The 25,563-nt window shown below is 44.0% G+C and overlaps 11 protein-coding genes across 11 annotated transcripts; 5 read left to right on the plus strand and 6 right to left on the minus strand.

Annotated features, from left to right (window-relative positions):
* Positions 1–121: 121 nt before the first annotated feature.
* On the minus strand, positions 122–1,261 carry L203_103117 (uncharacterized protein; the record flags this gene model as incomplete). Its single annotated transcript, XM_066212523.1, has 5 exons — positions 122–250; positions 294–727; positions 775–929; positions 983–1,132; positions 1,176–1,261. The coding sequence occupies 5 exons, from the start codon at positions 1,259–1,261 to the stop codon at positions 122–124; spliced, it is 954 nt and encodes a 317-aa protein (XP_066068620.1).
* A 265-nt stretch (positions 1,262–1,526) lies between these two features.
* L203_103118 (uncharacterized protein) lies at positions 1,527–10,487 on the plus strand (the record flags this gene model as incomplete). The annotated part of the gene is made up of 19 exons (XM_066212524.1): positions 1,527–1,868; positions 1,914–3,332; positions 3,380–4,602; positions 4,653–4,995; positions 5,040–5,255; positions 5,303–6,003; positions 6,053–6,359; positions 6,414–6,508; positions 6,560–6,772; positions 6,829–6,901; positions 6,952–7,032; positions 7,080–7,214; positions 7,264–7,339; positions 7,391–7,602; positions 7,655–7,811; positions 7,863–9,828; positions 9,881–10,021; positions 10,074–10,379; positions 10,433–10,487. The coding sequence occupies 19 exons, from the start codon at positions 1,527–1,529 to the stop codon at positions 10,485–10,487; spliced, it is 8,061 nt and encodes a 2,686-aa protein (XP_066068621.1).
* A 399-nt stretch (positions 10,488–10,886) lies between these two features.
* L203_103119 (uncharacterized protein) lies at positions 10,887–11,858 on the minus strand (the record flags this gene model as incomplete). The annotated part of the gene is made up of 5 exons (XM_066212525.1): positions 10,887–11,158; positions 11,206–11,333; positions 11,388–11,481; positions 11,547–11,785; positions 11,833–11,858. The coding sequence occupies 5 exons, from the start codon at positions 11,856–11,858 to the stop codon at positions 10,887–10,889; spliced, it is 759 nt and encodes a 252-aa protein (XP_066068622.1).
* Positions 11,859–12,046: 188 nt separating this feature from the next.
* L203_103120 (uncharacterized protein) lies at positions 12,047–12,637 on the plus strand (the record flags this gene model as incomplete). The annotated part of the gene is made up of 4 exons (XM_066212526.1): positions 12,047–12,082; positions 12,132–12,167; positions 12,220–12,288; positions 12,350–12,637. The coding sequence occupies 4 exons, from the start codon at positions 12,047–12,049 to the stop codon at positions 12,635–12,637; spliced, it is 429 nt and encodes a 142-aa protein (XP_066068623.1).
* A 619-nt stretch (positions 12,638–13,256) lies between these two features.
* L203_103121 (uncharacterized protein) lies at positions 13,257–14,951 on the minus strand (the record flags this gene model as incomplete). Its single annotated transcript, XM_066212527.1, has 6 exons — positions 13,257–13,540; positions 13,591–13,695; positions 13,744–13,864; positions 13,913–14,455; positions 14,504–14,699; positions 14,821–14,951. The coding sequence occupies 6 exons, from the start codon at positions 14,949–14,951 to the stop codon at positions 13,257–13,259; spliced, it is 1,380 nt and encodes a 459-aa protein (XP_066068624.1).
* Positions 14,952–16,257: 1,306 nt separating this feature from the next.
* On the plus strand, positions 16,258–16,826 carry L203_103122 (uncharacterized protein; the record flags this gene model as incomplete). The annotated part of the gene is made up of 3 exons (XM_066212528.1): positions 16,258–16,392; positions 16,593–16,751; positions 16,803–16,826. The coding sequence occupies 3 exons, from the start codon at positions 16,258–16,260 to the stop codon at positions 16,824–16,826; spliced, it is 318 nt and encodes a 105-aa protein (XP_066068625.1).
* Positions 16,827–17,942: 1,116 nt separating this feature from the next.
* L203_103123 (uncharacterized protein) lies at positions 17,943–18,962 on the minus strand (the record flags this gene model as incomplete). The annotated part of the gene is made up of 2 exons (XM_066212529.1): positions 17,943–18,350; positions 18,426–18,962. The coding sequence occupies 2 exons, from the start codon at positions 18,960–18,962 to the stop codon at positions 17,943–17,945; spliced, it is 945 nt and encodes a 314-aa protein (XP_066068626.1).
* Positions 18,963–19,115: 153 nt separating this feature from the next.
* On the plus strand, positions 19,116–19,433 carry L203_103124 (uncharacterized protein; the record flags this gene model as incomplete). Its single annotated transcript, XM_066212530.1, has 1 exon — positions 19,116–19,433. The coding sequence occupies one exon, from the start codon at positions 19,116–19,118 to the stop codon at positions 19,431–19,433; it is 318 nt and encodes a 105-aa protein (XP_066068627.1).
* Positions 19,434–20,997: 1,564 nt separating this feature from the next.
* L203_103125 (uncharacterized protein) lies at positions 20,998–22,697 on the minus strand (the record flags this gene model as incomplete). Its single annotated transcript, XM_066212531.1, has 2 exons — positions 20,998–22,503; positions 22,560–22,697. The coding sequence occupies 2 exons, from the start codon at positions 22,695–22,697 to the stop codon at positions 20,998–21,000; spliced, it is 1,644 nt and encodes a 547-aa protein (XP_066068628.1).
* Positions 22,698–22,862: 165 nt separating this feature from the next.
* L203_103126 (uncharacterized protein) lies at positions 22,863–24,219 on the minus strand (the record flags this gene model as incomplete). Its single annotated transcript, XM_066212532.1, has 8 exons — positions 22,863–23,144; positions 23,194–23,536; positions 23,585–23,697; positions 23,743–23,846; positions 23,898–24,007; positions 24,060–24,080; positions 24,128–24,162; positions 24,214–24,219. The coding sequence occupies 8 exons, from the start codon at positions 24,217–24,219 to the stop codon at positions 22,863–22,865; spliced, it is 1,014 nt and encodes a 337-aa protein (XP_066068629.1).
* A 196-nt stretch (positions 24,220–24,415) lies between these two features.
* L203_103127 (uncharacterized protein) lies at positions 24,416–25,288 on the plus strand (the record flags this gene model as incomplete). The annotated part of the gene is made up of 5 exons (XM_066212533.1): positions 24,416–24,473; positions 24,528–24,745; positions 24,805–25,158; positions 25,213–25,233; positions 25,283–25,288. The coding sequence occupies 5 exons, from the start codon at positions 24,416–24,418 to the stop codon at positions 25,286–25,288; spliced, it is 657 nt and encodes a 218-aa protein (XP_066068630.1).
* Between the last annotated feature and the right edge of the window lie 275 nt (positions 25,289–25,563).

Genomic DNA, 25,563 nt, shown 5'->3' on the forward strand with positions numbered 1-25,563 from the left:
TGCTGTTTTTGCAATTGCATATCGCGTGTATTGGGAGAAGGGATTATGTACTTGTTCTATGCAAATATAACCTGGTAATACAACTGATGTTGAGGTTTCTTAAAGTGGGAATCTTATAGAATCAACAAGACCAAACTTTGATGGTACCGTCATTTGAAGCTGTGATCATCTCTTTGCCCTTTGGGTTCATTTGTATCGACGTTATTGTGCGTTTATGTATAATCTGAGGTTCTGGATCGTGGGGCTTCGCCTATATTGATTAGACCTTGTCTCGTACAGGCGAACCAGCTTACATCGATGACATTCCAAGCCCACAATTTACCCTCTTGATCGCCCGTTAATACAAGCCCTTCTCCATATCCCCACTCCATACCCCATCTCGGTGTTTCCGTACCGACTTTGTGTCCCGAAAACGTCTGAAGACAACCTCCATCTTTTCGATCAAAGATGCGAACCTTTCCATCATTCGTTCCTACCAGCATGCTCTCTTCCGGGGCAGTAGGCGATAGTTTGAGTGATGTAATTGGAGAGCCCACCAAATCATCCGTCAAAAGACCGAATCTTAGATCATAGGTGCGGATATGCCCATCAGAAGATCCTGTAATGATCTGAGGGGAAGCAGGAAGGATGAGAGATGTAATAGTTGATGTTGCTTCTTTAAGAGCTTGAAGAGGGTCTCGGGAAGATGCGCGCATGTCCCACAACATGACTTTCGCATCAAAACCAGCTACAATCGTGATTGGCGATAGGAATTTAAGAAAGGGTAGGACATACCACTACCGAGTACTTGAGCATCTTGACTAAAAGCTACAGCATTGATCTTGCCGAAATGACCTTGTAGTCGACGAATAATTGATCCTGACGCAACATCCCACACAAACACTGCCTTGTCTCCTCCAGATGAGGCAAATTTAGCATTGTCTTGAGCGCTATAGCCGTGAGTATGCGCACCCATACCGCAACCTACATGTCAATGGCCAACACTTCCTGGGCATGGCCGCGATAGCACTTAATCTCCTTGCCTAGAGCCGGGTTCCATAATCTGATCGTTCTATCTGCGGAGCCAGATATTATGTACTTTGCTCCGTGGTTATATTTCACTATATTAACTGGACCTTGATGCACTTCCAAGCTACGTAAGATATCAGCCGTCGCGCAACACTGCGATCACACACCTCTGTGTTAACTTGGTCGGCCACGTAAGAATGTCGGGCGCTTTCGCATCTGATGATCCCTTTGTATGGGCGACTTTCACAGCCATAGCAAGAAAAGATGAAAGAGAAGAATGATTTCGACGACTTGTCCATGATACAAGTTTCTAAAGTAGGTGAGCAATTAATTTATGCATAGACAGGGAATAGTCCGAAGATACATACGATCGGGATGGTTTCAAGTTGTAGGGTAAACGAGTTGATCGGGAAAGAAGAAAGAGAGGTGGTCTGTGCAGGTCAAGGGATTTCTCTTGATATATACATGTATTATAACTAATTCTTCTTTTTCTTTTATCTTTGCCACCCATCCATATAATGCCACTCCGGCGGGCTACACACTCGCTCTCGTCGTCCAGGTTTCGTCAGGCAGACGCGTCCGCGTCAACCGGCGCGTCGATTTCCCATCCAGCAAAGAGTACAAATGACTCGGCGAGCATGATGAGTAAGCAAGAAGCACAGTCGGGAGAGCAAAAGGTGGTGAATCCGTTGGTGCTGAGGTTATTCAACAAGCTACCATGTAACTCGGGAACAGAGCTTGTCGCGCTCGAATCAGATCCAGCGGTCCAGGCCACGGTGCAGTCGCTCTTGCGGCTGTCAAGGATCCGTCTGTCGTTGGTTGTACAGTCGCTAACAAATGTGTTGGAAACCTTGTCAAAAGTGCGTGCAGTCAGAATGATCACCCGTTTACTAATGCTCTGACAGCTTTCAATTTCTGCAAGCTCTTTAGGGGACACCTCCCTTGACATTCTTCACTCTCAGCTATACATTTTATATATCCTTAATCTCTGCCTTACTGCGTCATGGCGCTTGCACTCACAGGTTTCCCCACCACCACTGTCAGATCTACCAAGACGATGGCCTGATCCCTATCCGTTCGAAGACCATCTCGCCAGACAGATGCTCAGTGTATTGCTGGTATACGCTCGAATGGTATCACTGGATACGGACTTTGGCGAAACTTCAAGCAGTCAACAAGGCAAAGATCGGAAAGGGCCTAATATAGGCTCTTCAACCTCTTGGGTCAGATCGGTTTCTACAGCCTCAAGCTCTTATTCCTTAGGCTCGAAATTTCTACAAGATCGCACTTACCCCTCTATCTCTCAAAGACCGTCCCCTGGTGCTGCTCAGAGTCGCCAGCTATCGACAACTTGCCCAACCGTACAATGTTCTATCTCGCAAATGACAAAATACATTGCACGTATAATATTCTATCTTTCGGCTTCAAATTGGCCTTTAATCATTGCGCAAATAAAAAAACGAATAGGTTATCTTATAACCACCATTGACGATTCACCAGATCTCACCGATCTTCGTCTCTTGGAATGGAGCAAAATGGATCAAGGTCGCTTAACCCAGGCATTACAAGAAGTCGGCTCTACGTTTCTTCACATCAAGCGACCAGCTCAGATCACGGTAGCTACTATGCTGCGAAAAGCCATTCGCAATTGGATTATTATGCAACCTGCAGAGTACGAATCGCTTATTGAATCTGGTAGAAAAATGGATGGAGATCCGGATGTCTTGTTTGATGTGCTGTATAGCATGTCGGATCTCGGATTGTCTTCAGCCATTAGACGCACGAAGGCATTTTACCCACTTATGGCTATGCTCTTGATTCTCTTTCCTGACACACTTCGGAAGATCGTCATGGGAGAAAACGTCAGAGGAAGCTTTACCCATTCGAAAAAATCTTCTTTTCTGGAGAGTTTTAAAAAGGGGCTGAATTCATCCAAAGGATTTGAAGCGTGCGTGATCTGTTATGTCGACTTGATGATGGCAGGAATTGCCCTTTCTCCTCGATTAGAGTCATCTGGTATCCGTAGCTTGGTATCTGAAATTCAGAACGATCTCAAAAATGCTTTGTTTTACTCGTCACTTTCTAATGAAATATCGGACCAAGATGTGCTGGTAGATGGGCTCGTGGCTCTCTATCGCTTAAATCCGGTTACCACAGGAGGGCTTTTGTTTCCAAAGCTTTGGAATAACCCTTCCGATGCGAGTAAAGTCATTGTGATCAAAGCGTGCATTGCCATTGCGATAGAAGGAGACCGCTTGCCGTGGTTTCCGCTTGTTGACGAATTGATGAGAGAAGTGAGCCCCTTAATCAGGGGTATTATCAAGGCAAGTAAATCATTCTATACGGCAAGATGAAATTGATGTTATTGAAGTCTTACGTTGCTACCTTAACTTCTGACCATCTCGCACCTCGTCGACCTAGAGGCAGCATTGAAATTCCATTTGGACAGTCTGACATATCTCTTGAGATCTTGAACTTGTATATGATTGAGCCTCAATTCGCATTTTCTGGAGTACGCCTCGAATCCGGAATCACTTCTACCGACAGCATTCTCTCCCTTTTCCAGAGCCTTTCCTCTTTAATGGTTGTCCCCTTTCCAGAAATTATTCGCGTAACTGCGGCAAGAACAAATGCATCGTTCATTCGCTATCTCGACAATATGTGTCGTAGTGGCAAGATGACGTCTCTTGCAAGTAGCGCGTCTGCTGGCATTTGGCAGATGTTGCTTGACATAGGTCGGCAGATGTTGTTTGCCTTTCACGGCGGCGATCAGGATGAAGTCAATATCTCTCTCTATGCGATGCGAGAAATCATCACATCCCTCGTTCAGTTTGCTGAACAGCATCCGACTATTCTGTTTCCCTCGCCCAAAGCTCAGCCTGCAGTCATGGTGATATCAGCGGCTGGATTCGTCTCTGTTGTCTCTCCAGATGTGGAACAAACCACCTTGACTTTGCCTACCCTCTCAACGATAGGCAAATTGACAAGAATGGCACATCAATCTGCAACTGGAGAGCTAAGGCACAGTACGTACTCAGACTTGCCTACTCAACGTGCGGGAGCATTCGACGTTCTTGCTTCGCTACCAACTGCCATGGGAAGACAGCAGCAACAAAGAATGATCAGAAGGAGTCTACGACCCCTGGCCGTTGGAGCAACTTTGACAGTGTCGGTTTGGGTAGGATCCTTGTCTATTTGGAAAGATCTCACATCCAGAATTATTGTGGCCAATGACGGTGTTTCAATTTCTTCCAGAGATAGAAGGAGAGTAATGACAGCAGATATTGAAGGACTAACGGAGGAGGAGTCTAAGGAATGGCAAAACCTCGTTTCATATCTATGTGCATTGGCACATGTTGGCATTATCAACTATCCACCAAAATCGCTATCGGCTGTCATTGGTAAAGAAGGCCTCTTACCAGCAGCATACGATGAAGATATCTCAGATCCTTTTACCATTGTAGAAGGATTCATTAAGCAATGCGTGGAGCTGCTGATCAGTAGTGCTGTACCGGTGAGGGAGTCAGTAAAGGCGAGTTTGGGAAGCGAGCTTGCGACAAGTATGTGTGGAACTTTGGTGACTCAACTAGTCAAGTGGGTTTTTAAGCAACAAGTATATAATTGTAACTGATGATCTATTGCAGATTATTGTCCCGTGCATGGGGGCCAGCAGGCCCAAACACACAAGAAGGGTTTACAATACTCACAGAACAAGCTGTTACCGTCCTTCGTCTCCAAGTTGAGCGCCTTGGCCCAGATGATGATATACCAGCTGCTCCAGTTGATTTGGGAGAAATACTCTATATGTTAGGACAATACATTTATAAACTAGGTCGAACCGACCAGGCGCTGAGGCTTAAAACAAAGTATTGTCAGTTGGTAGAAATGGCATTGTTGAAAAAGGATAATGTCTTGTTGGAAAACAGTGCCAAGTTCAAGAATGTGGCACTGGATTGGCTAACAGAATGGTCGACAGAGACTCTAAGGGTAAGTATACAATCCATCGTGTGACAAATCTAATACTTGCGTAGAGCGATGTGTATACAGTAGGAGTTGATCCGAATGGCAAGCTACAGCGAGAGCTCTACCATGCCTGTTTAAGAGCAATGGTACCCATATCTAACGGTCTGGTACTCTCTCTGACTGGAGAAGACGAAGATAGTCCACAAGGCGCACATCAATCTCGGTTGTTCTATAAGCATTACAATCATCTTGTCAAAGTCATTGAGAGGACAAATAAAGAAGAAGTAAAGTATCTTTCAATTTCGGGGTTATAACTAATATGCTGGTAAAGGGCGAGTCTTTAGTTTCTCCCACGACACATGGACAAACCAAGTCATCAACTTGTAATGATATTTCTACCTTCGCCATCCTTTCACTCTCCAACCTTCTTTCCTCTAACATCGATGTTGGTTTGGAACATTGTCTCGCCCTTGGCTATCACGAAGACTCTACTCTTCGCATTGTCTTTATGCAATTACTCACCAATATTTTACAGCACGGCACAAGGTTTGTAGGGCCAACAGCCATCACAGATCGCACTACGAAATTGTATTTTGAAAATCTGAGCAGCTCAAACTTGGCTTTCGCGTTAGCAATGGTTGATGTTTGTCCACAAACAGGTGCAGAAGTTGATGAGCTCTCAACTTTGTTGTTTAGAGTCTTTGAGGCAAAGGGCACACTTCTAGCGTTGATGAGAGTATTGATTGAGCGAGAGGTTGCCATGACCAACCATGAGTCAGAGCTTTTCAGGGCTAATTCTATCACCATGCGCATGATTACTATTTTTGCAAAAACGTATGGCTACAACTATGTTCGGCATACTCTTCAACCTTTGCTTGCTTCTATCTCAGAAAGACCAGCAGAGTGTTCTTTTGAGTTGGACCCTAGAAAGGCTGCTGAAGGAGATGACATATCTGATAATGCCGACCGCTTGAAGTTAATGTGTCAAGCTCTTCTTGATTTAATCTGTCTGAATACTAGTCGAGTACCTGTGTGAGTTGAATTGATATTGGTGCAAAATCACGACTTATGCCCCCAATAGCATGTTTCGCGCTCTTTGTCATTACATTTGGGAGATAGTGGATGACCGTTTTCCTAATTCACGTCATTCGGCGATCGGGTCCTTCATTTTTCTGCGTTTCTTCTGTCCCGCCATCGTCTCGCCAGAGTCTGTTGATCTTGATGTTTCACCAGATACGCGCGAAACTAGAAGGGCCTTGTTGATGGTCATCAAGGTAGTCCAAAATCTCGCAAACAATGTTGTATTCAAGGAACCGCACATGAAAGTATTGAATACGTTTTTGTCGGATAATATTAAGCAGGTCACAAACTTCTTATCGGAGGCTGCAGTGAGTCATCATGTTCTTGGCACTGTGTGGAGCTGAGTAAACTTGTGTTGGTAGATACGACCAAGGACAGCGGATTTGCAAAGTACTATCAAGATGTTCCAGGAAGACGCTGAAAAGTCTCTAGATTTAGATGGAGACGACGCAATAATGTCAGCTGTTTTTATCTAGTCAGGAATAGGTATTAACATATCTTGAATTAGCCATCGTTTTGTTTTCAAGTATCAGACGAAATTAGAAGCCTGTCTGTCTTCTATGCCCAGATCTTTCCATCATTCCTCAAGCTCAAAGCTAGTGAGAACAGAATTTGACGGTCAAGGCGCTCTTGAGAGGTTAAGAAAGGTGATGATGTCCACTGGTCCACCTACAGATGCAAAGGTTCTTGAAAATGAAGCAACCTCTCAAGCTTACGAAGAGTTGGTCATTTATCTGTTCGACTTTTGCCATGCCATAGAGACTAAATTGGCCCTAGGTTCATGAAGCACAATCAAGGGCGAAATATTGATGCTGTTAAGGATGTGTTCTATGAAGGACCTGCAAGTCTTGTATGTGTATTCAACATCATCAGATTTATTTTCGCTAATCTATATCATAGACCGGACGGCGCATATTCTATTTTGTAGTTGCAAAGGTTGCCCTCATTGATTATGACCTCTTGGCATACCATGTTTTCCATGCAAGTATACATTGCTTCGATCTTATTCTAAAGCTGACTTAATACAGACTTTGGAAAGGGTTAACGAGTTTTACGATCTGATTGTTGATCTTACGGACTTTTCATCTAGAACAGAACTGCCTGTCAAGTGGATCAAGAACTCGCTGCAGATGGCGCCTCCCGAGTTGACGTCTTGTTTACATGTATATTTTCTTAAAAACTTATTTGTTTACTTACACTAACAATGGCTAGACAATCATATTATATAGCCCCAATACATATGCGCGTAAGAGGCTCAAACGTATAGTCGCCGAACTCATCACCATTAGTACGTACTGTCTATATTCCCTTGGCAGATCACTTCAGCTTATGTTTCCAGACCGATCTGTTGGCAAGAATATCCTAGCAGCTTGTAGCACTCAAGAGATACAGGAGCAGATCCCTGTTGGAGAGATTCTTCTACCACCGAGTACTTCCTCTCTCTCAAGTCCAATGGATCTGGTCTATGATTGCATTTCAAGCCTGTCAGATCATGGTATGCAGGTGCCAGCGGTCCTCAAGCTCGGACCTGAATGTTTACAGGTCGCTACAGTAAGTTGCGATTGTAAAGTTAACATTAAATGTGTCTTGATGGATGAAACAGCGAAGAAAGCAAGATGTGTTAACCAACCTCAAGTCATATATCATTGATATTGTACGACTCTCGGATATTGATGATGTTATCACTGGTAGTGAGCCTAACCTCGATCAACTGACCATTAAGTATTCACAAAGTGAAACTTTGACCCTGATAACTAAAAGTGAGATAATTCTCATCGCCTGTATGGGTTAAAACTGAATGTGTGTCGCAGACCGAGTTGAAATTGCCTACGCCATTAGATCTACACGAGCACGATTACGAGATCCTGTCAAATCCCGAGCTCTTCGTCCTAGTGACGTACCTGCGACGCTTCTCAACGTGGCGCTTCTCAATCTATCATCGAGTAATGAGACTCTTCGTATGGGTGCATATACCTTAGTCAATGAGCTCTCTTGCTTTTTCAAGTATGACCTTGCATCTAGAGTGCTCAAAGTGTCTGTGGGATTGTGTATCCCCAATAATTCCCTTTCTTGGATTTATGAACTCTCAAAAGCATTTGCAAACTCTGCCCCTCACCTTACCCTGGATTTCCTCAAAGAGTGGACCATTGGGTTTTCCAAAGCCGATGTACCTCATAAAACGGCATCTCTTTACTATGTTGGCCCATGGCTAGCCAACTTGGATAAATTCAGTCGACCCACTAACGAGGACGCAGAAGAGTCTGTCAAGCAGGTGGGAGAGCTTGTGAGATCTCTGATATCCATTACAGTGGCGGAGCGGAGGAGATTACATCTGTCTATTCAGCAGCACATCTGGGCGGCTCTAGCAAAATCCCATGAGAGTCTTATTGACTTGATGGTTATTGAACTGATCTATGGTGCCATCAACGCTGGCCTTGGAAGCGACAAGACTGAATGTATCGCAGACATCCTTGTTTCCATTGCTTCAACAAATGTCCGGGGGAAAGTTGCTGCCCGATTACGCAAATCTCTTGCTCAAACTTACCTCAAACCATCAAGCCATCTCACGGCGAACACCACATGGACTGAGGTCTGTGCACTTGCGCGAATAACGCTTGCACTAGGATTCAATCCCACAACGGCCATTGACTCTCAGCTCTTTCTTCCTGAGATTTTCCATGTGATTACCCTTCTGCTTGGTGCTGGGCCACTCATTATGCGCCAGACCGTGTATGGTTTACTTATAAGCATGCTCAACTCTCTGGCCTCAAATGTCACTACCGGCGAGATGAATGGCGCTGCTTTGACCGACCTACTCAGACGTTTGCAAGAGCCAGATACCATGACTGCTTTCGGCGTTATCCAGAGTCATGGTCACCTTGAACTTTCCGGATTACCCAACAAGGACGAAACGGACGTGCAATTACTTGACAAAATTGAGCAAGTGTCAATTTTCTTGGGAGAAGTACTGGAAGCAGGCGCTATCTCTATAGATTGCGCTAACACTTGGCGGGCAAGGTGGATGGGACTTGTAGCAGCAACTTGTTTCCAGCATAATCCTTCCACCCAACCTCAAGCCTTCATTGTCCTTGGTTATTTGGCATCAGACGAAATTGATGATGATTTGATCTATCAAATCCTTGTAGCCGTCACAGCTGTCTTATCCCGATTCACCGAAAGCGACTCAATCCTTCTTATCAGTATGCTACGCTGTCTCAGTAATATGGTTCCCGGCCTTATTCCCGAAAGCCGTTACCCAACTAGTTTGTTTTGGATTGCTGTTTCCATCCTTCAACTAGGATCTATTCCTCTTTTTGGGCCGGCATTAGAATTGATGTCTACTTCTCTTCGCATGATAATTAAGAGTAGTGGCGGCATACCTACAGACGAAGTCATGGAACTGCTTCTTGACGCAAGAGGGGCTGTTGTTGAAGAAACACAGAGACTTGACCAAGTGGCAGGTGTTTCATTTGACACCGATATTGGTTTCGCCCTTGTGGCAATAATATGTAAAGGCGTTCGTCATCCTTCTACAAGGAAGTTTACGATTAAGACGCTTTTTGAGCTTCTTAGCCTATCTGCAAGCCCTGTTAAAGCTAGCGTCAAGGACGAGCATTTAGTTGATGCAGGGAGCGTAGGGTATTTTATCACTTTACTGTCAATTTCGGCCGGATCGGGAGAAGAAATCAAGAAAGTGTTTGAAGCGGCAGGTTTGAGAGTGGATGACAATGCTGTTGATTTACAAACCATTTCTGTGTTTGATCTGTTAGACATTCCGTGAGCTTCAACAACATCCTCTGTATGTGAACATGACTAACCCCATGTCCAGAGACAATTCCACCGCCTTGCTACTTATCAGCCTTGTAGTTTCTCTTCTCAGTGGATCTGGTGGATCTGATTCAGAAAAGACAGTCCTTTTCAAAATTTTGGCGGATGCTAGTGCTGAGATACCTGAGATTTTATCTATGGCGTGAGTTCAATTTGTGTAAATCAACAGATTGAGCTCATATAGCTTTTGACAGTTATGACTCTTTAATCCCGCGCATCATTTCTACAATCACCACAACGAGCAACTCTTCAATAATACAAGCTTCAACAACCATTTTGGAGCGTGCCTTCACAGACCCCAACGGTTATACTATCCCCCCTCTGTCTACATTACCAAGCATTGACAGTAACACTTCCTTGCATCATGCAGGACATAGCAAGCCATATGCTCCAAGTATCAGTTCAAATCTAAGTTTGAGTGGTCAAAGAGAACAAGTTTTGGAGGATTTAGGAATGAAGGGTCTAGGGGAGCTGGCCTTCCCACAAGTCAAAACCGACCAGTAAGGAACTCGGTATATTTTCAGATATTTGCGCGGCTGATTCAAGTTTACAGACTGTCTATGATGGCAAAATGGGTTGCCGCTACAGTCGATAGGTTTATCACATAATCTCTTGTGCCAAAGAGACTTCTCCCAAATTTCCTCTGTATTTTCAGTAATTTATCGAGCATCTTAATTCACTTAATATTATTCAGCATTCCGCGCAGTCTTGTGTGGTCAGTGATACCTTGTTCTTCGTACGACAGTATATGTGGGGATTAGACAAAAAGACAGTGTTTGACTGTTCAATTCATAATTTTTCTATAGAATCTTTCCGGTTATATTACATGATATTGGTTATCAAATAACCTATATCTGGAAATGTATCAATTTAATTGACCAATTTAACGTGAACTGGATGAATAATTGCCATGCGCATGGAACAAGGAAAATCTACAACAGCTTGCTACCAATCTTGCTTCCTAGTAGTCGTTTTGTAAAATATATGATAATCCTGTATTCGACTGGCTAAGACTCTAGGATTCCCATTTGTCTCCACTTTTCACTGAGCTCAGCAACACCTTGACCCATTCCTTGGGCTGTCATCAAATCTTTCATCACCAATAGGTCAAATTCTTTACCAAACGCTAAGAAATGAGCAAAGAGTGAGTTGAAATGCGCTTCGATCGACAAGTGAAGAATTTGTTCAAAGTGAGCGTGATAGAGATGAGCAAATATACGAAACAGGTGTTTGTAGATGTGTTTGGCAGTGTAAGCAAAGGATTGATCGAATGGTTTGGCTGGGACGCGAGATAAGCAGGAGAACAAACGCAGCCGCACAACCTACATGATTTAGTTGGGAAAACGTTTTCATCTTCCAACATCTTTTGTAACCAACTCATGACAAAGTCGATGTATGTAGGCGCAGGGAGTGATACCAGCCGTTGGTTTTGATCAGGCCATAAAAAGTTTAATCTACATCCGCTTCTTTTCAGAATGCACTCAACGTATATAAGAGAGTACACCTACGTTTGGCCACCCGACATGGTAGCACAATTCTGGATGGTGCAAAATTCAGTAAGAACGCCATAGAAATGATTCAGATTATGATAAAAATCAAACACTGTACCGCTTCACTGTTAGCTACGCCTCGAACCACTCTTCAACCATAACCAAAAGAAGACTTACAGTTTATTGCAACCCATTCATTCACATCGACATACTTTGGTGGTGCTACAATCGTCTTGAAGCTGCCCTTGACAAGCGCAGCTTTAACAAAGGGTTGACAAAGATACAGTGGTTTAGGACCCGAAAAAGGAGCTTGAGGGTTCTGTGGGGTCGTCTCCACGCCTGGTGAAGGGAAAGGTTCAAAGAAGCCTTGCTGGGTAGGAGTATTGGTAGGGGATCGCTTTGGGGCTCGGAGGCGGCTATCAAACAAGTAAGACGAGTACAGACATGACAGAAAACCACGCACCCAATAGAGTTGAGGAATCCAGACATAACAAAGCAGCTGAAAAGACAAAGAGAAAGAGAAAATCAAATTAGAAAATCTCAAAAGGATGTTGTAAAGACATGGCCCAAGCGAGTTCACGTGTAGTGAAATGGTTACGTAATGTTTTTTTTCTTGACTATACATTGCATTACAGACATTTAAAGAATATATATATATATATATATACAATATAAAAATGGTATTTATAAAGAACTGGACAGATTTTGAATCAGTAAGAAGAGTCCCATTGTCTTGCATAGTCTACGCTGATAAGTTGATAGGCTGCAACTGATTTGTATGTCAGGTCACCCAACAAAGTAAGATATGGACGAGACAGCAACCTCGCAATGGGATTAACATGTCTTCCAGGTCAGATATTGCGTAAAACTCCAACCCAAGACAGGTCATCTTGTGCTCAAGGTTACAGATAATGTCAAGGTAGGTTGGGTACAATGGCCGACTGTCAGTGGTGAACGACATTCGCTCAAAGTATCCACAGTGTATAAAGTACAAGACATTCTCATCCATCATACTCAACCGATTTGACTCTCTAAATCTTCGCCTGCTATCGCTTATGTCCAACACAAAGGCTAAGTCACGCCCAGCTCTTACTGTCCCATCAGCAGGAGAAGCACCAAAGACAGCAAGTACGCCAGCCCCTGCTGGCTCTGGCAGTGCGATGGAGAATGCTACGGTTCAAGTACAGCAAGGTGCGTCGGTTGCACCGGCGACGGGCGGCGGTAAGACAAATAAGAGTGGGAAGAAGAAGAAGAAGGGAAAGAGATGAACGAAAGAGAGTAGTTGGTGAAGGGTATGTATATCCAAGTGCCTGCCATTTTGCGAATTGGAGCAGTGGCATATCCATTGCATTGACGAGCTGCGCCTTGGTTGTGCAATGAGCGATGACACATGCTTCAACAGCTAGTCTATTAAAACAAAAGATTTCATAACGGTCAGTGGCTATCTCAGTAAATACACCTCAGCCATTAGTGATATGGGTACCACTCTTGTCTAAACTGGGAAAACATTAGGCAACAAGTAAGCAATAATGCTCAGAGCGGGGCCATCAGTACTGCAACATTCACAACCGCCTTTGGATAAGCAAAGTTATGAAATTTGAGTCAAATGTCCATTTGATTCATAACACTCTAGAAGAATGTAGGGTAAGAAATGCCAAACAAAGATTTCCGGAGAATGAGACGTTGCCAAGACTGGTAGCGATATGGCTTTGCCAAAAGGGAAATGATAAAAGGCTTGGATTTAAGCGAGCATCTGTGAAAAGACCCAGAAACAAGCACTACCGTTGCTGTCCCTCCAGCCCCCTCCCCTAACGGAATTACAATTAGTTTCATCACATTAATCACCATCGGCATGTTCATCAAATAGTAGACACAAAACTCGAAATGTTAAACAGCAATGGCCATTCCTAAAGCAACAATTCCAAGGGCAATGGTGGCGCCGTTGAAAGTAGCAGGCTTGGTGGCGCCGCTCTTAGAGCTAGAAGAGGGTTTAGAGCCAGCATTGCTGCTGCCAGCAAAAGAACCAGAGCCTGCTGCACCACTGCCGCTAGGAACAGAGACTTCGGGGCCAGTGCCAGTACCAGCGACTGGCTGGAAGTAAGTAGAGCCAGAAGCTTGAGTGATTCGAGTGTTGGTTTGGTTTGATGAGGTCTCAATATAAGCTTCAGAGACTAGGCATTGTCAGTGTCGTAAAACGTGCAAAAGTAGAATGGATACACACTGTCCTTGCCGAGACAGTTGATGATTGACTTGAGATGATAAGTGCCATTGGCCAAGACCTGAGGAAGAATGTAACCGACAGCGAGGTCGACAGTTTGCTGATACACTAAATCTGGGTTAGCTAGACATAACAGTGACTGCACCAAGAGCCTACAATCATGCTCAAGAACAATGAAACCAGAGTTCATCTTGGGAGCATATTCGTTCAAAATCTTTTCAAAGGTCTCGTAAGAAGAAGCGCCAGTAGCAGAACCACCAGAGATGTGCCAATCATTCTATAGCTCTTGTCAATCCTTCATTTTTCTGATATCAAAATAACATACAGTGTCAAAGTTAATATCAGTACCCTTATCATTATAAGTAGACCAGATGATGGGGGTCAAACCCATCTGGGCGGCAATAGCTCGAACACGGTCATCAATGTCACCGTAAGGAGGCCTGAAAGTGTTGGGAGTAACGCCAGTGACGTCTTTGATAACCTTCATAGTCCAGCCGAGTTCAGCGACGATCTGTTCATTGGTAAGAGTAGTGAGAGCAGGGTGAGACCATGTGTGAACAGAGAGTTGGTGACCGGCCATGTACTCAGCCTGGACCATTTCGGGTCGAGAAAGGACTCGAGAGCCAACGACGAAGAAGGTAGACTTGACCTTGTTTTGGTTGAGATAGTCAATGAGAAGAGGGGTGAAAGGAGAAGGTCCATCATCGTAAGAAAGACCCCAAGTGTTCTTGTCAGGGCATTGGACAATGTCGGTCGCTCGGGTGCATCCACCGCAAGTCCACCAACATCGACCGTCATGGATGGCCTCAGGACTAGTAGCACAGGCGCCGGATGTCACGTTGTATGTGGGGATCTTGGACATGTCCATCTAGAATGTCATAAGCTATATGCTCCACGTATCTGCTATTGGGCTCACCTTGGCGAGCCATCCCTTGATAAAATCAGAGTTGGTAGGAGGAGTTGCATCCAAAGGAGGATAATTGGCAATGGTCAAGGCTGAAGTGGGAAGAACAGGTGCGCCAGAGACGGTAGGAGTGGAGCCGGCGGTATAAGTGGTGTCTAGACCAACAGTGGCGTCGGTAGGAGCACCAGAGGTAAGCGCGCTCAAGGCGCTATCAAAAAAGTCAGCGAATCAGAGCATGAAGGGTAAAGACACAGCAATGCACAGACCGTTGCCGCCCAAATGCATGCTGAGACATAATGCCAAGAGGAAGAGTTATCTGGAAGACTTACGGAATGGAGAATCCAGATGGACCAGCAGAGGCTGCAGTCTTGGTCAAGATATTGCTATCAACAGAGGTGTTTATAGTCTGGGCCAAAACACCTGCAAGAGAAAGGAGAAGCGTTGTAGTATAGACAACCATTATGTAAGGTTGTTGATAGGTATTAATGCAAGAGGAAGTAGAAAGGAGACGATGATTAGATGCTGACTAGCTGTGAAAGTTGGATTCGCTACCAACAATAATGAGCTTCTGCTGCCATATGTAGACAAGGGGAGTTAAACCAAGATACGCGTCGGTGTCACGTACATATGGAATTGTCTCGCGGAAAAACTCACCTCTTCAAGTTGAGACTACTATGTGCAGACGAGATACAGAGACGACGAGAATTGAAGCAGGAGGATACCTGAATGGTTTTATAAGAAAAGTTGAAAGAAAGAAAGAGAAAGAGAAAATAGTAACAAAGTCGACAATTCAGATAAAGGTGTGGCGCACAAACACACAGCTACCCTGATTATCTTGGCCCTGTTTTCGTTAACAGCGTGGTGATATCCGTTGATTACGTAAACAGTTTTTGTCTTGGAATATAACTGAAGGAGCAAGTGGTTGAGATAATGAGAATACTGCTTGTTTTCCTATCAAAAATTACGACGATCGGTGTATCTATACTGGGATTGTAGAGATTTCGCCCACACAAAAGATTGCTCTGGATGACAGGGCAGTACTGGTTGATATAACTGATAAAAATAATACTGATTTCTGGGTCTGCCACATACAATCAAGGACTGCCAGAAAATCCTGAATGGAGGCTGTGCTGCTTTTGAGAGCACGTATAAGCTTGTCGCGGCTAAGTCGCAATGAGAATGAGAATAATCTCAAGATAGCAGAGATGAATAGTTTGAGATAAAGATGGAAGAGTGCTCCGTTGGGGATTCATGAATAGCAGCCTTTCAAGTAGCTGGCATTGGCAGGTCAACAAAAGACTCACGGCCAAAGCCAATATTATGAGCACAAAGGACGGAACTAGGTGCTAAAAGGAAGACATTGTTAGGGCAATGACATACAGTTGCAAGGAGTATAGATAACGGATGAATGCTTGTTTTGTCAAGAGAAGATTTGTACGTTGGTGGGAACCGTTGTAAGGTATGCAGGTTAAAACAGTGGACTGGTGAGGTGGAGGCCAGGAGCGGAACCAAAATGCCATGTATGTTGTCAAATTCATTAATACACGTCAGAGCAGTGCCACAACTTTCGGAGTTTCTCTGATATATCGCCGGCAAGAAACTGGATGTCAATTTGAGGCTTGATTTGGTTGTGCTGCTTTCTACAACCTTCAAAAAACCGACAAGATGGCTTCTCGGTGAGTTATTTTGACTTGAAAGCTTGATACAGAACGCTTATCACGATGTGTGCAACTTGTCGCGACAATCAACCCAATTGAATATGTAAAATGACAAGTAGACTCTACGTTAAAGGCCGAATTCTCGGACACAAGCGTGGAAAGCGAAACTCCCAACCCAACCAGTCTCTCCTCCAGCTCGAAGGTGTTGACACCAAGGAAGCTGCCAGGCATTATTTGGGGAAGGTGAGCAGACTCTTTTGGCATGGCTGGTGTGTTGAGGATTAAGAGCGGATATCGTAAGAGGAAAAAGAGTTTGGAATTTCATGGCGTTACGGGCAATGGACCATAGCTAGGTTTTTTTGAAGAGTCTGTGATGAGACAGAAGGGAAACGACGCACCAGTCATGCTAGCAGCCCGAGAGGAAATCCGCTGATAAAGACTAGCGTGTTGCCTACGTCTACAAGGCCAAACGACAGATTAACGGTAGCCAAGTTCGAGTTATCTGGGGTAGAATCTCTCGATCTCACGGCAACTCTGGTGTTGTCAAGTCCAAGTTCCGAACCAACCTCCCCGCAAAGACTTTTGGTGCTTCCTGCCGAGTTGTGCGTTTTGTTTGCTGTTTAACGTAGAATAATGACTGAATTGATTGTTAGATGCTTTTCCCCTCCAACATCTAACATCCTATATTCCGCATTCAACAGTACTCTTTGCTACCTCAAACCCGGGATTGATACGATTACGATGTACCTTTCGGGAAATGCAAACCATTTAAGCACTAAAGGCTGTTCGCATTATCTGTGGATCATTGTAAATGAAGCAGGACACGATTTGAGATTGTTCTATCGTAATGAAATGAGTTTCATTCCAGCCTGTGTGATGCTGAGGTATGCCAATGGATGGCTAATTTGAGATGATTGGCAGCTTGAGCTAAATAGTCGAGTGCACACTTGACCATAGTGGCTAACTTTGTATTAGTAAAAAGATGGCTTCTAAAACTGACTCCTCTAGTTCTATCACGTCACTGAATACTGTTATATTCGGCTTAACGCATTGTGCTCACAAGCAAAGAGACTGCAAATTTAACAGCATTGCGATGGCATACAAATCACTCGCAGTATATAGTTTAAGTTGCCACAACTTTTGACTTGAAGAAACGTGTGTCATGCGGGAACATATATGGTACTCTCAATGTGACAAGCATGCTATAACTGCATATTGAGCTTGTCACTTTTACACCTCCATCCTCTTAGGTCATCCAAATCCTACTTTGAGATTGCCATCGACAGCAGATATACAAGGACTATCAAATCGTTGCACTTGTCAATGTCTTTCTATCTGCCCAAGGCTCTCATGTATAAGCTTCTGTTTAAGGCCTTCGCAAACACTGTAGAGAGGAAGCATTCGATATCTAAACCTGCTGTTTCCATGTTTCATTCGTCAACTTACAAGTTTCCAGAGAATCGGTCAACTCAATGTACCATGACTACCATTTGAGGCATGACTAAATGTACAAGTTCACGGTTGACAGACTTGGCAAATGAAGTTTTGGCTCCATCTGTAAGTGCTCGCATTCCGTTTCAGCTACCAAACTCCTCTACGACTCAGCGTCTGTCTTAAATCTTGTGAATGTGCATGTTAATAGCAGCTTTAAGAATCATGCAATGTAGTGACGAAACATTTACAAATAGTCAAGCAAAGCTGGCACGCTATCTTCATGATTATACAGACAAACATGCTGTAGATGTCTATACTGGATCAGTGTACAACTATCTCTCAAACAAGCCGCTATCCCTCTAAACATTATTCGCTGTTTTCTGCGCTCGTTTTTCAGCCTTTTTCTGAGCCTTCAATATTCTCTGCCTCTCATCGAGAGTTTTTCCTTCACCGCCATTTCTGTGCCCAGAGACCTTTTTTAATCCGCTATTGCCAGTGACTGATATCTCTTCATTGGAGAAAGTATTCGAATCCGACCCTAGCTTGACTCGTTTCGATAACCCACCGTCGTCGCCCGTCGACTTGGCAAGTGACTCAGATGGCAGACGTTTCTGGCCCTTACTAACCTGAGCAGCTTTTGATGAAACACCAGTTTCTTGTTTGGCTAAAGGTAAAGCAGAACGATGTATAGGACGATTTGAAGTGGGTTCTGGTTGTGCAGGAGGCGGGGATATTGCCGGTCGCATAAACGTTTGGGATTTTCCACCCTACACCATAGCTCAGTCAGCTTTCCATAATATTTCTTCATACCCTCTCAAATTGCAAGGGAAACATTCATATACCTTGAGGGCATCCTTGTCGCCAGTTTCATCTGTGTTTTTGCTCAGCCTGGATTTGTGTGACCGTTTGTTATAAATATCGTTTCCTTCATTGCTCTCTTTTCCATCATCTTTCGTCTTTTCTTTGCCCTTTCTGCCAAACTCTCCAAACGCCATCCTGCCTCCGCCTGCTTGTCTTTCTTCATTCTTATCGTCATCCTCTGAATGGTTGTTAAATGTTTGGTCTCCAAATCCAGGCAAGAATGAAGTATAACTCGCTTCAAAAACAAATTGAGGATTCCGTTGCTGTACAGTTTTAGGCGCTCTTGTGATAAACCACTTGGCCTGCTCCTCCGCCACCAATGCTTTGGAAACTTCTTTTGGCTTGTCAATTGAATTTGGAGTGTAGCCGGCGACAGCGACAGGAGCGGTAGAAGGTCCAGCAGTTGAAGCAGATGTCGATGGTCGGGTGGTTTTTGTAGTTGTAGATGTGGATATTCCTGAGCTTGCTGATCCCCTCTGCATAAACTTTAGAGAGAGCGTAGAAGATGAAAGCGACATGGTTGTAGGATCGTTATGGTTATGTTTTTGTTTTGTTGTAGTTGCAAAAAAAGTTTATAGTTGAAAATGGTGGAGGTCATTAAAGTACAGTTAATTAATGCAAAAGGTTAACAATTCTCAGTTCTATCAACTTTTCACTTGAAAACTTTCAACATGTCAAATCTTGATCGCTCTGTTCTTTCTTCAGACATTGCAACACTGCGCTCCACTTCTCCAAAACTCCTTCAGTTTGCTCTATCACTCTCTGTGACTGACCAGCGGCAAACGCCATTAGAGACCCTCCAATCGTTCTCGCCGTCAACAGCAACTCCTGCGTCATCTCAATCACTGGCCAAGGCGTATATACAAGAGATGCGGCAGCTTGAAGCGATGAACAAAAGTAAAAATGACCAAGTGATAGGAGACCAAATTGATCGTCTTCGAGCAAAAGGAGAGGAGATGCAAAGTGCTTTGGAAGAGATCAAGGTGTAATTTATCGGTAAGACGGATGCGTGTTGTGCACTGTGTACTATACCCACTACAATTCATTACTGGCAATGCTGACATCTGGCAATAGAATACTTGTGTGTATCAAGTGAATAATGTATTGATATTGTCATACCGAACGATCCTTCAAATCGCTCGAAGTTCATGATTGAAATGTCAAAAGAGTTAATAGATTGAGGATTGAACCAAACGAAAAAGTTGTTGGTTCATCATAGATCCTAGAGAGCAACTTTGAGATGTGATAAGACTTTCAAGGGGCAGCTCATGTTGTTGCTGGTGGCCGCGCATCCTGTTGAAATACCAAGCAAGTCTACAGTCTTACCTGCACAGGGTTTGACAGAACGTTCTGCTCTGCGTTACCGCTGCTGCAAACCTGTCACAGTGACCTGCCCTCAGTCTCAGTGGAATCCAAATGTTTATGGATAACAAGCTCCGTAGCCAGTATTTGAATATCAGGCGCCTCCATACGCCCTCAACAGAACTGCAATGTCCACACTCTTTGTTTATCCGAACGCATCAAATTTCATAACAGTTGGCTCCTTTCCACCATCTTCAATCACGAGAAGCAGCTATCTTTAGATGCCAATGATCTAGATTTATAACGTCAGTCACTCATAATAGTCGGAATAGAGACGGACAGAGTTATTGTATGTTTTTTGTCACAGTGGTCTATGTATCATCTTCTTGTGCTGACCATCACGGTTCATATATAAATAAAAGATGTCGACATAAAGTGGAATCCTGTCTATAGCCCCAACTTGGATTGAATAGAGAATATTCTTCTTGTATCGCCGATAACAGGGGATAGAATCAGGATACAAAACGGCTATCTTTCATATTTAACCAATTTCTCTGACTAATTGTAGGGCAGGAGATCATCAGCTTTGGGCCTCAATGCAGGAATAACATTCGGTCTATGATGAATAACTCTTTTTTGCACTCTCAAACAGGCCACCTCATTCTGGTTTGAGACTTTTTTTCTGATCAGCTGTCCGAAAAGAAACTTTTTTTTATAGCAAAATGGAAATGAGGGCAGTGAGTTCTTTACTGAGCGATAATGTAGAAACATTGGGAATGAGGGAGCAAAGATCGTAATGCCAACAAGTCTGTTCATACAGGTTGCATATCATATATAAGCATAAACATGTACTTGCGTACTCCATCTCGCTTACAATGCTTTTTTTTACTAAACACAAAAGCCGTCCTAAGTACAAAGCCGCTTCCGGCCTATATTTGGCTTGACCAAAAGGAAAAGAAATATTGCCGGACATAGGTAGCAATGAAAGAAAACATGATGGAGCAAAGAAAAAGAGATGCTATTGAACATGCTGTTGTATCGCCGGAAGATGATGTGGAGAATTACTTGACATTGCTTTTGGAAAAGTCATTAAGTTGATGAAGCACACGGCAAGTGTGGGAGAAGTTAGGAAGAATAAAGAGAAATTTGATGATATGGAGTCTTTTATACAAGGATCTTTTTCTTTGCGATGTGGAGAGTCTCTGCTGCCCTTTTTGAACCTGTCTGTTGGCCCTGGCCTTGACGTTTTGATTATATTCTCAGCTCTGGTACCACTGCTCTTCCACCTCTTTCTTTTCTCCTTTTCCTTCTATCTTTTCTCTCTTTTCTACCCTTTCTTCCCTCCCTCCCCCCCTTCCCTTCCCTCATCTGCCGTTCCTCGACTGCATTCAGCACTGGGCTCACTAACATTCTGCCACCCATCGGCCCAGCCAATGTGTGATCTAACCTTCCTGTTCCAGGGGACAAGGACTGAGATTGAAAGCCACCAGCGTCTAATTGCGATTGAGATAATGTACCAAAATTCCTGCGAAGATAAGTGGAAACTCCAACCCGATCAAAACGAAGCATATGACGAAGATGAGGGGCTTGGTCGTCTTGATTTTCGGAATTATTATCCACCAATACACCTTCCTCCAACATGTCTTCAAGATTAAACGCCTCTTCTTCACTGTCTGTATTTTCTCCTTCATCAGCTAGAGCCTCGGCAGCTCTTCTTGCGGCGATATATCGAGGATGTCCAGGGATGGAAGAGTATCGTAATCGCTTCGACCGGGCGCTGATCTGCGGCTGGCAGGATACAGAAGGCGATTGAGAAGGGGAAAACAAATCATGAGAAGGTTTTCGTTTACTTTCTTTTTCCTCCCTATATGAAGCGAGACTGGCCACATCGCGGTTTCGACGAGAGCGTCGACGGTGGGTAAAAGGTGACTTTGTAGTGGAGCCAGATCCATCAATGACAGCACACTGAGCCGGATCATCGGTCGTGGGCAAAAAAGTTCCCATGACTGGAATGTTGGGAGCAAGAGGAATAGAGATCGAAGTAGAGGCTGATGGCATGAGATGGGGGTGCTCTATCAATGGCGTTGCAGGAAGGGTGGAGATACTTGCCATTGGATTGGTAGAAGATGTCGTGGACAGCGCAGGAGTAGTAACGTCTGCGGTATCAGTGACGACAATCGACGGTCCGGTCACGGCTTCAGGTAAGATCATGCCATTGACATCTGCATCTACCGCCATCTTGTAGACTGCCTCTGCTATTTGGTGATCCATTATCTCGTTCAACGCAGGACTGTCCAGCACGGGCATGTCCTCCTCCGCCATAGAGTCTGTGGTATCACCGAGGTCGTCTTCGTCCGACATACCAGACCAATAAGAGCCATCACTGGAGGATTCATGTCTCTCCGCACCAGCGTCAATGATAAGAGGATGTTCGGTTCCCGATGCGACGCTGCCGCTGACGGATTCGGCTGTATGAGACCCGCGGTCGGCTCTATGTCTCGACCGGCTCCGTTCTGCCCGCGGTTGAACCAGAACAAACTGACCATCCCAATTTTCCATCAAAATCAGACCAGGATTATCCTCATCAATGCCCTCTTTAAAAGAACAAGCGGCAAATGGAATAGGAAAGCCAAACTCGTCCAAGGTCTCGTCTGTTGATTCCTCTGATTCGGAAGTGCTGCCCTCAGAGTCCTCAAGATATACAGAAGAGAGTGACTGCCGATCGACTTCAGACCCAGACAATTGGTTGATAAACATCTTTGGACAAAGTTAACCACCCGCAACATCGCATAACAGCCCAGCAAAGTACTTACCTCCTCTTCCTCGTCAGTCTCGTCATCCCAAAACTGCATGTTTGTATCAAAGCTGCCCGCGCCGTACGCGAGATCTTCTATGCTGTGTCCTAGATATGCTTCTGGTATTCCTGTCGTGAATTCTTCATCGTCCGACATTTTAGAGACATTGGCTAATTTTTTGTTGTTTGAGAAATTTTACAAAATTCAAAAAACGATTCTTGTAGATTTTACTTTTTTGTTAATTAACCCCTGCCAGGAACTGACGGAATCAAATCTTGTCGCGCGACACATATAATAAAATCCATAGAGCTACAATCACATCTACCAATTTTTCAACATTTCTCGAGACAAAGGCTCAGTCTCCATCTCATACTCCACATCCACCTTGGGCCGTCGCACGCCCTTCCCGGAAGCTGGGCCTTTGGGTGGTGCCTTGCGTTTGATACCCGTCACAGGCTCAGGCTTCTTGGATGGCGCAGAAAGTCGGGATGAGGCGTTTTCATCTTTGCTTCCCTCAGAGTCTTCCTCTTCCTTGTCAGAGATGCCAAGATCAGAAGGAAATTCTTGAATGGAGCCGTCTTCTTCAGAGTCAAACTCGTCAAACTGTCCGTGAAATTAATATGCAGCCTTTTGTCCAGAGGCCAGACCTTACCTCGCTTCCACTGTAATCCTCAAGATCTCCAACACTCTCATCGTCCGTATCCTCAACGTATTCTCTCTCTCCTCCTTCCCACTCTTCTTCCTCTTCTGCTTCACTTTCATCATCTTCCATATCAAGCTCCAACTCCTTATCCTTGCCTTTTCGGTCCATATCCAGAACCTGTTGCCATACATCTTCGTTGACGTTGAGTGGCACATCACCATAAGCTTTGGACCGCAGACGGCTGAGTAGCTCCTTTTCAATTGATTTCTCCAGATGTGCAGCAGCGAGAGCTTTACGTTCACGAGTGGCTTCACGGCGTTCGAGCTTCTTCTTTATCCCAACCTTTTTCGGTCTTCCGCCAATGTCAGTCCATGAGAGAATTTTCAACAATGAGACGTACTGCTGAGTCATGCTAAGTCGTCTCATTTTAATCAAATACTGAGTGATTTTTGTTATTCTTTGCTTGCACTTGTGGGTAGTAAAGTTGGGCCAATATATCAATTCTTTATCAATCTGATCCATGGTGAGCTTTGGTCCTGGATGAAACAAGAGACTGACCTGCTCGAGAGCTTTGGTATAGTTGCTAGATAGTTTTATGCGTTCCCACATATTGGCTGGTGTATGGGCTCTTTCTATTGTCTTGACGTAGAGATATAACACACCTTATATCCGAGATTAATACTCTCCCTTATGGGCTTCAATGCGTAGCTCACCTTCCTTTTCTCTCACAGTGGCATACCTAGAATTTGCCAGTGGACATGACTGGCGGGTACAGAAACCTGTCAGATTGTATTCATTTCTACAGAAATTCTGCGTTGGTGTTCTTGAATTAACATTAGCCTAAAGGTAAAGCTCTCCAAGTCAATCTGTCCCACTTGACTTTATAAGAACAAAACCTTGTACATTTATCAGCTACTTGCCTATTACATTGTAGATGACTTACTGGTGGTTGATGACGGACCAAATAACATCGTCCGACTTGAGCCCTAGTCAGCACATGCACCTCAGAACTCTCTCCCTTTCACTTACCTGCATTTCTATCAAAATATTTTATCTTTAGTTTTGAATACTTCAAAATAAATTCTATATACACCTTTAACATTTATTTCAGAAATTATTTTCTATTTCAGATTTATTTTTTATTTTATCCGATAAGCGGAGGACGCCGCTTTATCAGCTATTCCAACACGACTTCAACATTCTTTTTTAAAAGACTCTTTAAATAACAAATATGGCAACTTTACTGACAATACCCATGAATAGGACAAGAGGTGCTATGCTAGTAATGTGTACGTATCCTGTACATTGTCGCCGAAAGAAGCGTCGAGATCAACCCAGTATAGCCCTCGCTCGCCCCATATCTCTTCACCGTACCAGCTTTCAAACTACATCCCGACGATCCATCGCCCATTTCGACACATATGCTTTCGTGGAGAAGCTTGAGAAGCATGGGATGAGAAGGCAACAGGCAGAAGGTGTCATGAGTGTTTTGGCTGAAGTTGTTGAAGAGAGTATCAAAGGAATGGAAGCTAGTCTGGTGAGCAAGGCTGAGCAAGAAAAGGTTGGTTCCTCGATCTTTTCATCAGCATGCTTTCGTGAAAGGCTGATGCCAATGTATAGCAACGATATACAGAGAAAGTTGATTTTGCTAGGCTCAAGTCTGAACTCCAGCTTCATGAAAAGAATGATCTCACACTCATGAAGGCAGAAAATGACCGTCTCATGACAGATGTTGAAAAGTTGAAACAAAGACTCCGAGAAGAGATTACTCGTACCCAAGCCGGTGTCAGATTGGACCTGAATTTGGAAAAAGGAAGAATTAGAGACGAAAGCAGTCAACAAGAATTGAAGCTCAAAGAGGTTGATACGAGAATCGAGAGTGAAATTGCGGGACTAAGGACACAAATCGAGCAAGCCAAGTTCAGTATCTTACAGTACTTGGTTGGTGTCGCTACTGGATCTGGGGCCTTGTTGGTGAGTCGACGTAGTCTTGGTGAAAGGGAGAAGACTAATGCTGGTCTTGAACAGCTTGCCTACATGAGAATGATGGTAAGCTATTTCGCAGTATTTAAATGCGCCTCAATTGACTGCAATCTAGAGATAATCCGTGCCATTAATATCAGGTTGTATTCCGCTGTATGATACCAAACACCATGCACACTAGTTGCCATATGAGCCTGCATCACTAATTATCAGTGATTATGGCAAGGTAATTCTAGTAAAAGATCTAACAACTTTTAGCTGGAATGATGCTCTATTGTCCTAATTCAAGGGACAAAGAGACCAAAAGTCAAATCTCTACATCTATCATACTGACACCGTCATCGAAAGGGATCCCATTTCGTTGCAAGAGTTCCATTGTTTGCTATTAAAAGGGAC

This window comes from Cryptococcus depauperatus, chromosome 3, assembly GCF_001720195.1.
Source record: "Cryptococcus depauperatus CBS 7841 chromosome 3, complete sequence".
In the NCBI taxonomy this organism is placed as follows: Eukaryota; Fungi; Basidiomycota; class Tremellomycetes; order Tremellales; family Cryptococcaceae; genus Cryptococcus; species Cryptococcus depauperatus.